Source organism: Gallinula chloropus, assembly GCF_964237585.1.
Source record: "Gallinula chloropus genome assembly, chromosome: 8".
Taxonomy (NCBI): domain Eukaryota; kingdom Metazoa; phylum Chordata; class Aves; order Gruiformes; family Rallidae; genus Gallinula; species Gallinula chloropus.
In genome coordinates, this window is record NC_140093.1 from 7,158,904 (window position 1) to 7,177,072 (window position 18,169).

At 40.4% G+C, this 18,169-nt stretch overlaps 1 protein-coding gene across 2 annotated transcripts; it reads left to right on the top strand.

Annotated features, from left to right (window-relative positions):
• Nucleotides 1–9,086: 9,086 nt before the first annotated feature.
• RNF7 (ring finger protein 7) lies at nt 9,087–15,208 on the top strand (the record flags this gene model as incomplete). 2 transcript variants are annotated; one of them, XM_084267331.1, is made up of 3 exons in its annotated part: nt 9,087–9,264; nt 12,448–12,495; nt 13,929–15,208. In XM_084267331.1, 3 exons carry the CDS (start codon nt 9,087–9,089, stop codon nt 14,045–14,047), a joined length of 345 nt encoding a protein of 114 aa, XP_084123457.1. In that variant the 3' UTR covers nt 14,048–15,208. The 2 variants fall into 2 exon arrangements, with proteins under 2 accessions (XP_084123457.1, XP_084123458.1); XM_084267332.1 differs by having other exon boundaries at nt 9,087–9,257.
• Nucleotides 15,209–18,169: the final 2,961 nt, after the last annotated feature.

Consider the following 18,169-nt stretch of genomic DNA (forward strand, 5'->3'; position numbering starts at 1 on the left):
AGTAAATGGGTCTGATGAATTGCCATTAATAAAAAGCTGCCATTATGCAAAGTTGAATGCCATTGAGTGTCAAAATTAGGTTTTCTTGTATTTGGATTAACCCTGTGGCAAAGTGTTGGTTCCTTGGAGCCATTTTCTGTTGTTTTCAAAGTCAGTTTTATCGAAAAATAAGTTATATAATCTTGCAACTTTTTTTTTTAAGAAATATGCACTTTTTTGCTTTGGTACTGGAATATCTAGGAGAGAACACAAAGGCCACTGAATATTTGTGACAATTAAGATTTGATTTCTCATTCTGTAAGGTTTTAAAATGCGGTAGATGCTCTAGAATTTAATGAGGTACAAGTAGAATGATTAATAATAAAAGTTGCCTTCATTTTGATTAGGTTAGAAAGATGATGTTATGCAGTAATTAGTTCTGTTAGAATTGTAAATTATCATTAGTTTTAATTTGTATTATGATGATGTATTGTTGAATGTATTTTTATTTAAATTTTATTTTCTTATCAAGACATTTAAATGTTTTGTAACATTGCTTGAAGATAACTCACAAATAAATTACAACAACCTTGAGATACACTGTGCTTATTGTGAGGCCTGGCTTTTTAAAATGTTAGTACTGATGGATGCAGTGCTAGTTCATCATTCAGCATAACAGTGTGCATAGAAGCCTTAGGAATTTGACAGTTGAAAATGTTTTCATGACTAGTCTGTTTTGAACAATATCTAGAAGAATGTTGTTATTTTTATGACTAAGGTATTTTTTTTCTTGCTTTCTAATTTGCTTCTCATTACCTGCGCTGTTCTACCAGTACCAGCTATACAATTTATCTAGATCTATTTTAAATATATTGCATGCCAGTTAAACAAGCCAGAAGTCCTTCCATAGCAGTAAAGAGACTGTATCAGTGTTGCTGTGTTCAGATGTGATGAAACTGCTGCTTGAGTACTTTGTGTATTCCTGAGATGCAGCAAAATAGGCAACTGTTTAAAGCAAAACAAAAAACCTCAAGAGTTTGAGAGCAGAGCTATAAGAACTGAGAATATAGACCTGCAATTTAGCTAAAATACTTGGTTTAAATACACAAGTCCCCTAAGTCAGGGACAAAAAATTGATAATCAGTTGATCTGTAATCAGAATATGGTTTAAAAAGATCCAGAGGTTGCAGTGTTCAGGAAATGCATATACTTTCTAAGAATGGTTGGTTGGTTTTGTTTTGGTTTTTAAACAAAATTTAATCAATGGGACAGCCTTGCTGAATTGCTTTTAAAATTCTCCTTAGGTTAATAAATGTGTATGGAAGATAACAAGATTCATCCACAGATGTCGTATTTAACACTATGTTCCATAAAATAGTATAAGCAAACTTTTTAACTGTTTGAGGTCATAATTATTTTAGCACATGCTGTGGCAGGTTTTTATGAAGCCTAGTTAATGATTTCACCAAAAAGTACACTAGAAAACTCTATTCCCATTTTAGAAAAAATAATTATATGGATTTTTTAAAATGCAATCAGACAATTTAGTTTGCACTAAGGGGTTGTTATGTTGTTCCCCACTTTATCCTCTCTTTTTGGTCATTCATCCTACACAGGGAAAAAAAGCTGAGAGAGTCATAGAACAGCCAAAGTAAATGTGCTGTGTGGTGTGAATTCAAGACTTAAAGATAAAAGTTATCTTACCTTACGTGGTCCCTCTGAAATAGGTGTGCAGAAGATTTGGCTCACGTTTCTCAAAAAATTGAAGGTATCCCCTTGCTTTACTCCAGATGGGTGTTACAGTGACAAACTCCTCTGTGTCAGGGAGCAGAGGGATTATGAAGTTTTGAGGGATGTGTGTTTATATTATAAACAACAGAAGGCTGCAAAGCCAGCCAGACTCATGTTCATGCAGAGTTTTCCTCCTAGATCAGCAAGCAGATGCCATCGTACCTACTGAAGGGGTTACTCCAGTAGCCAGCTAAGAAGTTGAGGGGTGGGAGTTCCATGGGGCTTAACACCACCTGCTCAGCCTTCCCTTTTCCGGGAGGCTGTGACGTGTCCGGTAGGTGATGCGGAAACAAGATGGGGAAAAGAAGTGACAGGGACAAAATTAGTAAGAGGAAAGGTCCCTGCACAAGTCATGTGACCTGTAACAATGCTCAGGCATGACATAAGTGTATGCATGTTTCCTTCCATGTTGGAAGTCCAAGGAGGAGCAATACATCCCTGTAGTTCCTGTAACTAAAAAGTATATTTAAATGGTGCCAGGTGCAGGCAAAACACTTCATCCATACTTGGTCATTTTAATCCTCTCCAGTCATGAGTTGGCACCCCGAGGCTGACAGCGTGAGCTGAGAAGTTTCTACGTGCATTTTTCCATGTGATAATGATGAAATACAGCTTATAACTTACCTTGCAAGTTCTATTTAGCCATGTACCTTCCCCCTCCCCCCCCGCCCCTTGCCTTTTCTCTTAATTTTGCTGACTTACCCTAGTATGAATTGGATGAAATGTTATAGATTACCTGATTGATTTTACAGGTATCTTAAAATTGAAACAGGAATAATCCTAATCAGAAATCAGACACGTTAAATAGAGCATCAAGCTGTACAAATGGCAAAACAACCGAAATGATTCACCCAGCTTCCTTTGGAGTACTTGATTCAGATTCCTGTTGAGTCCTCCCAGTCACACAGTTCTATCGTGGTGTGGCATAGGTGGTTCTGTGGGGTTTTTTCATTCTTTATGTATATACTTGAGTTGTATATGTCTATATTGTGGCACAAAATCAGGCAAAAATTAAAAGTAGAAAGGTGGGTGAAAATCAAAAAATGTGTTGGCATGGTACACAGGATACAATGCCAGTAAGTGTGACTGATGAGAGGACAACCTTCACCAATGCAATACCCTCCAGGAATGTCAATGTGAGGGAAGGGAGCATCCATAAGGTAAGTTTCCATGTGGCTTCTCCTGATGGTGTGGTGGGGGTTTGGGGGTGTGTGGGGGGTTTGGGGTTTGGGGGGTTTTTTTTATTTTTATTTGAGGACTGGATTTGCTAACGGTGGCTGATGGGGGTCTAGCCTGAAAATAGGCAGAATCCAAATAGTGGTGGGATGTTAAAAAACACGGCATTCCTTAATGAAAATATGGGAATTGTCGGTTTTTCAAAATAGGCAGGAGATGTACCCCCTCAATGGTGGGGATGTATTTCTTTAAACTGCATTTGCTACTTTAGGTAGCATTTTATTTCTGCAATTTCTTCAGTCTCCCAGTGTAGAAGTGGTATGCAGTTTATTCTACCAATGGCAATATATTTCCCTAATTCCTGTTCTTTTTTCTTTTGTATTTCTGGATGTCTGCTTCATGCTTCTCTTTCACAGAAATTGCACAGATTAACATAGAAGTCTGTTCTCCATTTTGGCAATTGCATCAAGCAGCTTGTCACAGGGGATAAGCTACTGTGCCCATGTTTCCTATGCCATCTTCCTCTATTGCAGTCCTGCTGTCTGCCCTTACTGAGGTCTCAACTATCACCACAACAGTGTTATTAGTATTGTCCATTAATTGCCCTGCTTAGCATATTCCTATTTGTAAAACTGCACAGAGAGGTATAGATGAATCTGGAGTTGAAGGAATAGTTTTGGCTTAAATGCTTAAATTCTTTTGTTTGGCAGATAAATTGACACAGTACTAAAGTGTTCTGATATATGTTAGTCTATTGACTGAACAAACAGTAAGTATAATAATACAGTCCAGCATATGCATTAGTTTGCCAAGACACACAAATACTTACATAACTGTTCTTTGCATTATCATAAAATTGATATTTCGATAACAGATTTGTTATTAGTGAAAATATTTGATTCTGTGTTTCAGAGTAAGCAAGCTGTGGATAAAACAACAAAAAATCACAAGCCGTAAGAGGAAAGGAAAAAAAAAAAACCCACCACCAAAGCCAGGTCATTTCCAGACATCTCCATTCTCAAAAGATTCATGAAAATGTGAAAGGCACTGTACATGCTTCCAAGCTGCTTTCTGTGCAATATTCCAAGTTTGAAAAGGTGCAGTGACGACAAAAATATTTACACTGGGTGAAGATGAATCTGTATATTCATTTGAAATGGGATTAGGAGTATGAAAAGAAAAGTAGTATGGCAAGTATGTAAGTTGGGTGTCAACCACTTGGAGCCTTGAAGGAGTATTATTTGACAGGGAGGCAATCAGAATCCAGAATCAGTCCTTGATGAATTACACTTCACAATTTTCCAAATTTGGATACCTATTATCTACATTCCCTTTCACAGTTGCCAACCAAGTTGGGTTTTTCCCATTCTATAGCATGCAATTGGCTGAGCAGCTGTAATTCTAGCTGAACAATCACTGGATGGGCTGAAAGTAACTTAGTTTGAGTTCCTATATTTAGATGTTTAATTTGGAACATTTTCAGTAAAGTCTGAATGAGATAAGCAAATGCAGTGTTCTGCTGCCCAGTCTGAAATGATGAAGTTGTATTTACAGTCAAAAGCAGTGACAAGGTACCTAAGGGAAGCTCACTGAAAGAGTGTTTTGTTTTGTGCCACTCTCCCATGTCACCTCCTTAACATTGTCTGTAGGGAACAGATGGATTCTAAAGTGCCAGGACAGTATTTCTCCAGGATGGCTTGAAGGGTTTTCTTATACAGCCCTGTAGGTGATAAAATAGACAAGCAAATAATCATTAGGTGCAAACCTATTACTTTATAAAGCAATAGTACTTTATAAAGCAAGGTACCTGTATTGTGTTTGCTTTACAGCTGTCACTACTAGTGGAAGTTCTGGCACTCCACCATAAAAATGTGAGTTTTATTTTTAAGAGTAAACAAGACAAAGCAAGCAAGGGTATACCAGATCTAGTTGCCTCCTTTCTGTTTAGAAAAATTAAGTTTTCAAAACATTCCTTTTTCATGCTAATACTGAAAACAGTGTTTCATGTTGTCAGTCTCTCTTCTATCAAAGGATATTCCACTCTTGCAATAATTTGAACTAACATGCTCAGCAAAGTTACTGGTTCTACCCGATGGCTCCTTGCATGAGTGGGTGAGGAGGAGAGACTAAAATAAGAAATGGTTTCCATGACCATGTTTGATAATTTACTGACTTTTTTTCCTACCTATGAGCATCCAGGGCAGTTCCTATATACTTGAGCCACTTATTTTGCTGCCCCCCTCCCAGCTGAGCAGGCAAAACTTTGATGGCATCACGAAGCTATAAAGTTCAGGGTATGGCTACAGGTCAAAACTAGCATTGCCAGATTATTGAAATCAGTGTGGTTTATATTTGCATTTGCAAAGTGAACAGCAAATGTACTTTTTGACAGCACCCAAACATAGTTACTATCTGTGTCATAGTTTGTCCTTAAAACTGAATAGAACTGCCTCCAGGAGGGAAAAAAAAGAGTGACTGCAACAGGCTTTTAATCTCTGTAGAGGAAGTTGACATTTTACATAGCAGAAATCAAATGTACTTAAACTTATGATTTGGGGTTTTTTTTACTTTCAGAACAGATACATCCAGGACTCAAAATGTCCATACAATGTATTATTAAAGGAACATTATGTATACATTTTCCTTCCAATTTTTACAAAAAGCATTTTCAATTTTAAGTTTCAGATTCAGAAGTGCCATGATGGTTTAAAAAAAAAAAAGGGAGAAAAAAAAAAGAAGAATATGATGAGTTACAAAGAACTTAATTATAAAAGTTAATGAGAAAATTATGACTAGAAAGTAGTTACTTCAACTTTGTTTGACCTTTTCTTCTCTGGTAGCTGTTGGGAACCTTTTGTGAGAGGCCTATTGGTAAGATACATCCACAGTGAAGAAAAGCAAAAGCAATTTTATGTCTAAATATTTTCATTGTAGTTTAATTATGTAACATTTCTTTTTGATTGCATAATAGTGATTGGGGTGGTGTTTTTGTATAAATGCTGTAGTCCATGTTATTGCCCCACACTGCTGTATTAGCATAATGGTAGTAAGTAGTTTGAGCATCACATCAGCTACATATGGTGGATCCTCTGAGTTTGTAGATCTCTCAGCTCTTGCCAAATCCAGAGACTTGGTGACATCAAGATGGCAGCTACGTCCTGGCAGACTCCTGCAGGTTTGGGAATTGTGGACAGTGTGGATTGAGGCAAGTGTGAATCAGCTAAAGTGAGAGCAAAGGATCTCACCTGCTGTTTAATAGTGTTTTCAAGGGAATGGTAGGTCCTTCTGAAGTGATAGTTGATTATAGTAGGAATGGAAGATTTTTAAGATCACCATAACTGAAGTGTTTAAACTATTTTTTTTTTCACTTTATTACCAAAGGCCAGAATTTTGTGCCTTAGGTGCACAACATAGAAGCTGCTGCCAAAGTGTGTGGCTTGCTCTGAGCAGCCTTAGGAAGCAAGTCAAATTGGAATGCCAGGAGGATTTGGTAATCCTCCTGAGTGAAGGCAAGTGTGGTCCAGTCAGGTAAAGCTGTGATTCACAGCCAGAGAAACTTGTACCACAGCTGCTCATAATGCTCTCTGCATGTGGAGAAACAGCTTTTGTGAGGAATGTCAGTTTGACACCTACTAGGTGTCTAGTTTTGAAAATACATAAATGCAACTAAAAAATTTGGCAGAGTCACTTGGCTTTAATAATGTCTGATTACATATGTAAAGTTTTAATTTCAGTTTTCACTTTGCTTTACACTAGAGCACTTGCTGTGTGGATGTACCACTTACTCCTTTTCTACGCTAGCTGAGATTGATGCCTGGTCCACAGAATGACTCGGAGCCGCTTTCCTTCTCAGCAACTTGAACTCTGTCTGCTGTACCAGGCAAGCAGAAAATAACTTTATTTTAGAGTATCAAACCAGAATCTACTCTTATTTACACTGTATTCTTACACATCATTATTCCTGAGCCTTTGTAATAATATGTAACCCAGCTGTGACAGTCAGCAGCAATTGTTATTAAAGGAAAGTTGGCAAAAACAAGAAGTATTTTGAAACCACAACTTGCCAGCATTTCTGCTGAGCAGAGATAATATTTTTTTTAAGTGGTAGAGGGAATGAGCAGTAATCTAGCATAGTTCTTAAAGCTTTGTACAACAATCTGATGTAAATCCAGAGCTGGACTGGTCCTAGTACAGAATAGTAAGATAAGTACTCTGGTTGGTATGGCTTTTCTAACAGTGAGCTAATGAATAATCAACTGGTTTTAGTACGGTTCAAGTAGAAGCTGACTCATATTTAACATCTTGTCTCAACCAGTATTACAAGTGTGATTGGACTCATTTGGGTTTGCAAACTGATGCTCAAAGCTCAGCCCAGCCACCAAAACCAGTGTGGATGTACTGTGAGATTTCTGCAGTATGGCAGAAATGAAAGGGAAAGGAAGGGCTCTCTGTGTGCGCACGCACAAGGGTCAGATCCAGGGCTGGAGAAGACTTCTGCCTTCAGCTTTTTGCTTTGTGGATAAGGGAAGGTGAGCCAGTGTGGTCCATGCACATCTGTAATGTTGTGTTCATCCCTCCTGTTCAAGGTGTGTGATGGGGTTTTGGGTATACCTTCACAGAACTGTCCTAGACTACATATAACAATAAGTGCAGCATATGTATCTAAAGCTGCCAAGGAAATGATTTTTTGGGCACAGTCAGGTTCTCTAAATGCAGCTGATTTATTGGGTGATGTGAGAGGGAACTGTGCAGATGAAGTATTGGTAAGCTTTCAGAAAAGGAGTGGACTGTTTGTAACTTCAGCTTTTACAACTTCCATTCGTTTTGGGGTTTTTTTTGTCCTAACTTCAAATAGAACATTGTATCTGAAGTTTAATTTGTACATGAATATCAACATTATTTAACAAACTTACCTTAAAGTAGGCTTAAAGAGATGGGGCACTGTATTGTAGAAGTAATTTTTGTATACTTTTCTTTGGGTAAAGATTAGAAAAGAAATGCGAGTTTCTATTATCTTTTAAAATGCAGCTTCAACGTGTGGATAAGAACAAAGCTAAATTACCATTGTTTTAAGATGCATGTGGTTGTATATGTAAATATTTTTCTAATGTAGTCAGCCACTTTAAAACTGCGTTTAGCTTTTTAGTTCCATAGTGCTTCACAACTCTTATCTCTCTTCTGCTGTTTTTTTGCTCCACTCACAAATTAAAACTTGAATAATTAACAAGTAACAGACCATCCTACCCTAATGTAATTAAGCATTTCCATGGAGGATTACTGCTGTCTAACAAGACTTAGCTTTCAGTTACTGGAGACTGTAGACTTGGAAGAACTTTGAACACAAGATAGTTGTACTATTTTCATGGAAAGAATTTAGGAGGATTTTTCATAGTGTGTACACAATGAAATATAGGACCAATGAAAAACAGAAGGAATACAGAAATTGAGTTTTGAGGAATGTTGTGGTTCCATGTTAGGGGATAATGCTTTGAGCTGACAGGGCTGTTTATGAGCCCTTCAGCCTGCTGCTGTAGGCTCCCTGCCTAGTCAGACACACAGCTCGGTCATCCCAAGCCCTGCTCGTCAGGGTCCCTTGAGATAACCGCTCATGTGCACACCATGACCTGGGGACCACACCTTCCCCAGGCTGTGGTGGAGGAGTGAGGCTGATTGCCCAGCTCCCCTCTCTGCACTGCCTTCTCAGACACAGCTCCTCTTACTCGAGACCTGAGTTGTTGAACTCACTCGGGCAGGAGGCTGTGACAATACGGCTCTTGCCCTGCAGTAGTCATGGGGCTCGCCCCGCAGCAAACGCATAAAAAAGCCACTCGCGGGCTGATCGGCGCTCTCAATTACTTCTTTTCGTTCCTTTTCCTTGTGGCTGCGCACGGCCACCCGCCTCCAACAGGCCACTGCGGCCGCTTCTCCCTCACCTACCCCTGGGCAGCGCCTGCCATGGCCGCTCTGCCTCAGCGCTAGCGCTCCTGCCGGCAGCGCGCCCAGCGCGCAGAACGAGGCCGGTGCCTCTCGGCCGGGCCAGGCAGGGCCAGCGGGCCGGCCCTGCTGCCCCGCTCCCGGCGCGGGGTGGCGCTGCAGGCCCGCGCTGCCGGGCGCCGCCGCCGCGTCCCCGCCCCTCCGCCATGGCCGATGTGGAGGACGGGGACGAGCCGGGCGCCCCCCACTCGCACCCGGGCTCTGCGGGCTCCAAGGCGGGCGCCCCTGACAAGATGTTCTCGCTGAAGAAGTGGAACGCGGTGGCCATGTGGAGCTGGGACGTGGAGTGCGACACCTGCGCCATTTGCCGGGTGCAGGTCATGGGTAAGCGCTGGCCGGCAGGCCCCGGCCGCCATGGCCGCCGCCCCCGCTGCGGGGCGGGCGTTGCGGCGGCGCCGAGGCGCGGGCCGGAGGGGTGCCCTGCCGCCGTGCCCTCCTCCCTTCGCACGGCGGGCGGAGGAGGGAGACGCGGTTTCCGGCAGAAGGGGGGGGCTGCCCCCTCCGCGCCTCCTCTTCCTCCTCCGCGGCGCCTCGAGGAGGGAGCGGAGCCCCGCGGCCCTCGCTATCGCCGTGCAGCGCGCCTGAGGCTGCCGCACGCGAGCGCGGGCCTGTGCCGCCACCTCAGGCCGCCGACTCCGTCGGGGCAGCGTCTCCCCGGGCCGGCCCTGGGCTGCCCGCCCCGACGGAGAGGCCGTGGCGCCTGCTGGGCCCCTGGCCTGCGCCGGTCAGTTTGGGAAGCGGCGCAGTCAAGTGGGCTGAGCTTGTGCCAGGGCCCGGAGGCGGGCTGCGGTCCTGCCATCCAGCCCCCTTGTGAGGGTGTGGAGCCTGCAGACTCCTCCAGTGCTGCGTTACGGCCGCGGTGCTGCTGCTGGTGGCTTTTTGTTTGGTCTGGAGTTTTTGTTAAGGGTTGTGGGGTTTTGGTTTTTTTAATAAGAAGGAGCCGTAGATGTAGATATCAGTTTTAAAAATCTGTTAATCCAGAGTTTCTTAACATTTCAACACAAACCTCCTAATTAGTGCAGTTACACACACGTAAACGTACCCAAAAACCCATTGGGAAGGAAGGGGGGTTTTGTCTGGTTTTGAAATCTGGGGAATCTCTCTGAAAGCAGCCTTGCTGCTGTCTGGCATTACTGTTCTCTGGCATCTTTTGCGTGTATACCTATCTTCGATCTTTGAAAATTCTTTCAGTTTTCTTCTTTCAGTTTTTACCGTTGTGCTGAGTCATCCTGGGCATAACTGTCCTCTTCGTCTGGCAGGACAAATGACCCAAGATTCCCTCCAGGGCACCTTGCTTTTGTAGGTCCAGGAAACACGAGGCTGCAAATCTAGTCACAAATAAGACAAGATATGCAATGCTGACATTTCTCTTACACATTCTTACTGAGAACGTTTCTGTACCACAAGAAAGATGTAAAAGATGGGCAGAGGAAAAAAGATGCAGCTCAGGCTGAAGTGGTGGGAGATTCAACGTTTTCATGAGAATCTTCTGAAGATTGTCTGCTTTTAAATGAACAGAGACCACCCTGGATATATGAAATTGTCTTAATCTGCCATGTAAACCATAATTTTAAGAATTTATTTCATCCTCCTAGCTAGCCTGTTAACAGGACGCTATATAAAAAAGTCCTAAATGAACAAAATCTTTAACAGAGCTTTTATGGAAGTTAATTTAGAATTTTTTTATTACTAGACTAAAGGAGTATTAGTTTCATCTGAAACTAGCTGAAAAATCCGGTAGCCATTTTTTCAGAACAAACCATGTTGTTAGAATGTGAAACTTGATCATCACTGCCTTTGGTTTAGCAATTTCATGATGACCCTGCCAGACCTGGTCTGGTTCCTGTAGAGCCACTGCGTCTGCAGTAACCTTAGGATGGAGGCAGTGCCAGACTTAAGCTGGCACTTGTTGAAAGTTTGTTTGATATTTTTGCAAGGGAGGAAGTGTCAGCTGGCTTAATTTTCTACTGGCTTAACTCCTTGAACTAACATGGACTCAAAGGATCACAGAAGCACAAGGGAAAGAAGCAAAAATCGAGGTGTTAACTGGAAAGGGTAGGATTGCAGCAGCACTGACTCTAGATTTTCCTAACTTTGTCACTTTACAGACATATTCCTTCGGGTTATGGTGCAGGACTGGGTGCAGCTTACCTTGCTGTGGTTGCAGGGATTTCTCTCCTTAGCTATCTGTGTCACTTCTCTCTCTGAAATGGCAAATCTAGGCCTAGGACAGGGAAATGGATTTTACAGTGACTACTAGTCTGGCACAGCTTGCTGCCATGTGTATTGAGGTGACCACAACCAGTTCACGTTGATGTATCATGACAGAAGTTGAAGGGGCTTGGCTGAATCTTCCCTGCAGCTTGGCCCTGGGGTGCTGTGGAAATACAAATTAAAGAAGCAGACAACAGGAAACTTTATTTACTGCCTTACTTTTATTTCAGTGACGAAAGGTCAGCTCTTTCAGAGTTTGTCCTCTGTTGTTTATTACCTGAGAAAATGAGGAATGTCTGGGCGGATGACTCTGAAATGGAAGTACTGGCTGTATCTGGCACAGAAAGCAGTAATACTCAAATCTTAATTCTTTTAGCACATTATGTTTCTGGTGCAGCTAATGACACGTAGGCCAGGTCCAACCTGTGGGAGACTTTTTTTTATTACCTTTTCTTTGAAGGAGACAAAATGGTGTTTGCTCTCATAATAGTCGAACACTTCCTATTGTGGTGTGTGCACATCTGACTATGGCAGCCTGTGACAAGGCAAAGGAGAAACAAAGGCACTTTCCTGCTGAACGTGTGTGAGACGGTACTAAACATGGAAGTTGTCACTCCTGTATCTTACTGGGTCCATCCAGTCCCATAGCTACAGAATGGCATGCATAAAGATAGTAAATATTTTTAATTGGATATTGTTCCATGATAACTACTCAGATTGACCAGTATGTTTGTCTGTGTATGTGACTCTTGTGAAAATTACATGCAGGTACTTACTAAGGAAAGCTGCTTTATAAAAAGTAGTAGAAGGTGGGAGTTGTGGGGAGAAATGAGCAAACTAAAAAAAAAAAAAGAAAAGAAAATTGTGAATGATTTCCTTAAAAGGACATGCTGACATCTGAAAAACAAAGTCCTGTAATTAGGGTTTGGCTTTGTGCTTGCTGTGGTCTTAATATGCCTGAGTACCTTGGCACAGATCTGCTGGTTGTTATAGCTACAAAATGGAGAAGGCTTTTTTCAGTAGAAGTTATGAAAACACCAAAGCAATGGAAAATAAATTGCCCAACAAGTGTTTATAGTCATTCTGTTTTCTTTTCCGATGTATATTGCATTGTCTTATGAATGGTTTTAAAGTTTAGGGGGATTATTTAATGTCAAAGCGTTGAGGTAGACATCAAAACTTGAGATTTTCACCTCTGTAAATTGGTTTCAGTGTTTTATTTTCCTCTGACAAGCCTATTCTTAAGATGGAATCCTGAGAATCAAATTGAGTCTTGTTCTTGTTTACTTTTAGATGCCTGTCTTAGATGTCAAGCTGAAAACAAACAAGAAGACTGTGTTGGTATGTAGTGATTTAATTCGCTTGTTTTTCAGTTGAAGCTTTTCTCAGTAGGGTGCATTTAAAGTTTGAAGGGAATACTGCTTTTATTAATGCTTGAAAGGAAACTGGCATTTCATTCTATGTTGTGTCATCTTTTTACATTAGCAATATTTTATGGTTTATTTTTGAGCACTAGTAAAATTAGTCTTCACTTCAGACGTAGAACAAAACGACATCAACTTTGGAGTCAACACATGTGCAGCTGAGAGGTTTAAATTTCTCTCACCCTGAGCATAACTGAGGAGATGATAACACACACTTTAGAAGTGGGTAGGAAAAGGCTGTTTTTCTAAGATGTGTGGCAGAAGACACAATGGTAATACCAATAAAATCTGCTATTCTGAAATGAACGTTTGTCTGGGATAGAAAGCAGTATTCTTCCCAGTCTTAGTGCAGATGTAGTAGAGGCAGTTGGTTGTGTGTGCACTTTTCTTTTGAAAAAGTGAAATCATTTGAGTTTACTGTAATCCAGTTTAAACGTACTTCCAATTCCATATCAACATATGCAAAACCTAGTCTTAGTTACGGTATATTTAAAATGGAAAGAGTGAAAATAGTCTCAAAGTGTGCCTTCAACCTTCAAATCAGCTTTCACACCAGTGGTAAACTTTGTCACACCCTTCCCTTGTCTTTTCTGTTTTGAAATATATTGTCTCAAATTTAATCCATTGTTGGTTTTGATGATTGTTTTAATGGAAACTCCTGTTCTCATGTATCTTAATTGTCTTGCTAAGTGTCCTGTTTAAGATTGTCAGAAGAAAAAAACAAGTTTTGCAATGCTCCTTTGATTGGCACCCTTGTATTCTAGTAAGGAAAATGGGAACTAATAAAGGGGAAAAGCAGAGTAACTAATAGTCAGGAGTAGGTGGACAATAGGTAACCCTTTTTGTTGTGTTGAAACAGTTGTAGCCTATGAATAACTTCTGCTCTTAGGCTATATATTGTGCCAGAAGTGCCTCCTTGATACACGCTTAAGTTTAAACATGGCATTTCAGATGAGAATTTGGTGAGATGCTCTTGTGTGATAGTAGGTCAGTAGTGCATTGGCTGTATTTTGGTACTGGGGAAGATAAAGTGAGGAACTTAGCTACACTTATTTCCTGGACAGAATTGATTAATGTGTTAATACATAAAACTCTGTCACTTTATCCAGGAAGATGAGAGTTTCTGCATGTCTCCTTTTGTAACTGGAAACAGATAAAAAGGAAAGATAACAGAACTGTCATCAGAATGACTGTAGTAATCTAATCTCAGTGAATAACTCAGTGATGACCCATTTTGTGTCTAAAGCTTGCAGTGGTTATAAGTGTCTGAGAATGATAGCATGGACCTTGCTTGTAGCTGTTGGTTGGGCAGCTGAGTGTGACTGCAACATGTTCTTTCTTCTTTTTCAGTGGTTTGGGGAGAATGCAATCATTCCTTCCATAATTGCTGCATGTCCTTGTGGGTGAAACAGAATAATCGCTGTCCCCTCTGCCAGCAGGACTGGGTAGTCCAGAGAATAGGCAAATAAAAACACTGGAAACTTTTTTCTGTTGAACTTGTTGAAAACAGTGTATGTTTTGTACCATGTGTGCATATAAACGGATGGAGCATGTCAATCACGGCGTGATTTCTTTAGTTTATCTGCTATAGGAGCAGCGTGGATTTGTTTTGTGGTCTTTGCTGTACAAGGTGGCCACCGTCAGCCTCACTGCAGATACTGCTGCAACTGAGAAGAGCAACACTGTATTAACAGATGCATCTGTTACAATTTGAGTGTTACCTGTATCAGAGCATAGAAATGTGATGGTGCAGATTACCCTGGCATACATAAATTCATTTGAAAGGGCAGCCTTATCTGTAAGTCTGATACACTGCATAGTTTACTGTCAGTATAAAGAAAATGTTTTCAAAATAATATTGTAGGTAAAATACAGTTGATGAGGTTTTGAGAAAGTGTTCTGGTTTTTTTAATTCTGAAACGAATAGTGTGTAAAGCATTTGCTGTGTGCTTTTTCCACCACACTATACTAAACATTTCTAATTTAGGTCTTCTTTATGACTAAAAAATTGTGTTTTGCTGTATCTGAGTCTGTTGCTATATTGTATTCTATTAATGATTTCTACAACTGTTGTATTGAAATTAATCACATGAATAGTTTTTTAATTTATATTTCTGTGAATGTGTATTTTTAATCCAGAGACTTTTGGTACAAAGACACGTATTTGGTATCAGTTGACTAATGACGTAAACAATCTCTCTGGTTTGCTGAGAAAGCAAACAAAACTGATAATTTAGATGTCCCAAGGAAATGGGGTACAAATTAAATCTTGTTAAATTGTGGTTTTATGAAAATTCACCTAATAGAAGTTTCTTTATCATAATTTTATGGTTTACAGTGTTTTAGAAGTAGGAGAAAGGGTTGTTTCATTTATGTGGAAATCTTCACTATATCATCTTTTTAATATGAATAATGTGACTTGTTTTTTTTCCCTCACATATTTAAGTGGTTGCCTCTGAATTTCTTTTCCCACATATGCAAAGTAATTACTGTTAACCTGAACATATGCTGGGGTTTATTTGTTTGTAGTTTGGGGGGTTTTTTGTATATGTAATAGGTTGAAATACTGCTTTGAGTTTGTAACAAATTCGGGCTTAATAAAATGGTTAATAAACCTGAGTGAAACTGAAGCAATGCTATATGCATATTGTTGTTTACTTCAAAATTGTCATCTTCAATGTTTAAGATGAATGCAATTCTCAGCAGATGTATTTCTATCTAGTTCTGTTTAGTTTAACTATAAAGAGGTTTATCTGTTACTGTATGAAGTAGTTCCAGTGGCAGTCGTTGCGTTGTCAAGCATACATGCAGAGATTGCTGTGTTTTTGTTTAATACTTGTAATCTTGTTTTTAAAATGTTTTGAATTTTTTTAAAATAGCTTTTGTCTCATCACGCACTGAGATAAAAAAAAAAATGCTTTGTGACACTGCTAGGGTGTACCTCATCTGCTGCTGTTATCCCAGGTGATGTCTCTCTGAAAACTGAAAACAAATATGAAATAGGTTAACTGTGCCTATAACATTTATGTTGATGTAGAGTATTTCATCTTAGCTTTTCTGTTGGTGTAGAAGGATTCTTCCCAAAATGATCACAAAAAATCTGGTTGGATGAGGAAATAATTTCAGGTGTAGAAATAAAAATTCATCTTGGCACCTCTTTTCTCAGCCAGAATTTGGTTGCAGATTCCATCCTCTAACCTCTTTTAATTCCATCTGGTCCCATCAGAGGATTTTCTCTTTCATTTTGCTTTGTTTTTTTGGTGAATGTGGAAAATACCAAAGTAGTTTTCACCCTGCTTTCAGATCATGTCACATACATGATTAAAGTAGCTGACAATTACAATTGTAGACAAGTTTTACAAAATGCAATCTCAAATAGATTTTAACACTATTGAAGTATTAGGAAAGATAAAGTTGAAATCAAAATTTACTTATATCTATTTGTGTGTTATAGTTATCTTGTTGACCTGTAATTAGAGGTTCACCTAGCATGTAAGGGACTGAATTTTTAGTCCTCCATATTTTTTCTGTGATTTACGGACGATTAGTTTAAGCCCCAGTCTTCCTATAAGCTTTGCCTCAGAGAAAGTTTCACTTGTTCCAAGTCATACTCTGATGCTCCACTGGCATAGTTCTTAATAAGTACCCACTTTCAGTCCTGAATGATTTCACCTCTTGTACATGCAAAATAAACCAGTTTTGCTTCTCACCCAAACCTACTTTTTTTTGAGTAGGTAATGCTAATTTGAATAGCTGTTATTGACTAATAGATTAATGCTGATCTCCTGTTCAGTAAATGCTGGGCACATGGATAATTCTGCCAATCTAGCTGGAATCTTCTGTTAGAAGTGACTAGAGTAGTGAATACTTGCCCAGAGATCACATTGCTTCCCTTAGCTTTTTGCAAAGCTGTGCTCTTGTAGGGAAAGCTTATGTTCTGTAAGAATTGGGAAAGATTCTAATCGTCAGAGCAGAGTGGTCCTTGGAGCTGTGGATGTGTCTGTGTTGTGCAGATACCATCAACATTAGGTATTTTCTTGATTTGTGTAGGCAGGAATTGATCAGTAGCTGTTGAGTTCACCTTTACGTCCCTGGCTACCATTCATACTGCTGCTCAAAGTTTGAGCTGTTAGCAGCATTCTTGCTGAATGTAAAAAAGACCCTGCTGAATTGTGGGATGTGGAATTAAAGCTTTTATCACCTACTTACCTGCTTTTCTGTACCCAGGGTGCTATAGAAAACGTTGCTGTGGGTGCCACCAGCAGAACTGCACATTTCTTCCTCTGGCTTTCCTTGGTTTTGCTTAATCTGCTGCTGCATTATTCAGCCCTTTATGTAACCTCCTGCCCTGTGCTTGCGTTCACTTGCAGAATTAGTGACTGCTGCACAAGCAAGACCTTCAGGTGCTCTGCTGTGTTCTCACGCACACGTAGCAGCTTGCGATGGGTGGCCCCCCATCTAGGCACTGCTAGAAAAAGACCTCACACCTCTAATATAATTTTGTGGAGTCTAAATTATATGTCAAATGGATTCAATGCCAACAGGATTAAGCACGTGAAAACAAAATACTACCTAGTAGTAGAGTGACAAAGTGCAGCCAAGAAGGGCTTAGCACTTACAGTAGGGAGCCTGAGAGATGCCTGTTGTTTACTCCTAATGTTTAGCATTTGTGATTCAGCTCATGAACTTGCTCTTAAGAGTGAAAAAAGATAAAAGGAAACTTGACCTTGACCTCGAGAATACAACGTGACCCCATTGCTACTGGAAGAATCATGGAAGTGCTTTTCCTGTTCCCATAATACCTTCCTTATATTTACATGACCCCACAGCAATAGGGGGCTTAGCCTAGTAAGTGCCACACATGAGTTTTATTCTTTTGGGGAAAGAAAAGTGGAGCACAGGCTTCCTGGTAGGCTGGCAATGAAGTCAGGTGGAATTTGCCTTCACTTGATTATAATCAGCTTTGTCCCTTTGTTGATGCCTTCTCAGCCATACACTGTTCCTACCTTTTCATCCTGCCACTTTTACTGTCTTAAAACTCTGCAGGGAAAATAAGCTGAGGCCAGATCAACATGTGGAAGTGTCCTGGCAAGATTGGGCTGCTTGTTTGAAGTGTTTTTCCTTTTTCTGTGGGTAGGACGTCAAGTCAGAACTCTTACGTTGGTTTGCATATAGGGATCATTATTTTTAGACCAGCAGCAGGTCTTAGCCTCTGCATTTAATCCTCTCAGACAGAGCCACATGAGGCATCAGGGTTTGGACAAAGTGTCTCTGGAGCTCATAGTCTTGCTGTTGAGCATAACTTGAGTTTTGGAACTCTGGATGTTTAAAGGACTGAATTATGTGATAAAGTAACCTCAGTGACTCATACTTGTCTATGTCAACTCTTTCAGGCATGGCAGATTTGTGATAAATGCTTTTCATAAAATCAGATTCAACTTATGTAATTCTTGGTACATTGGTGCTCTCTGTGAGCGAGGGAGATAGGAGACTGTCCTATGAAACGTGGGCAGTGCCACTGAGTTTGGAGTGTGCATGTGTTGCAGCCAGGAATCTCTGCATGTTCTCAGCAGCCGGGCAGTGTGTATAGG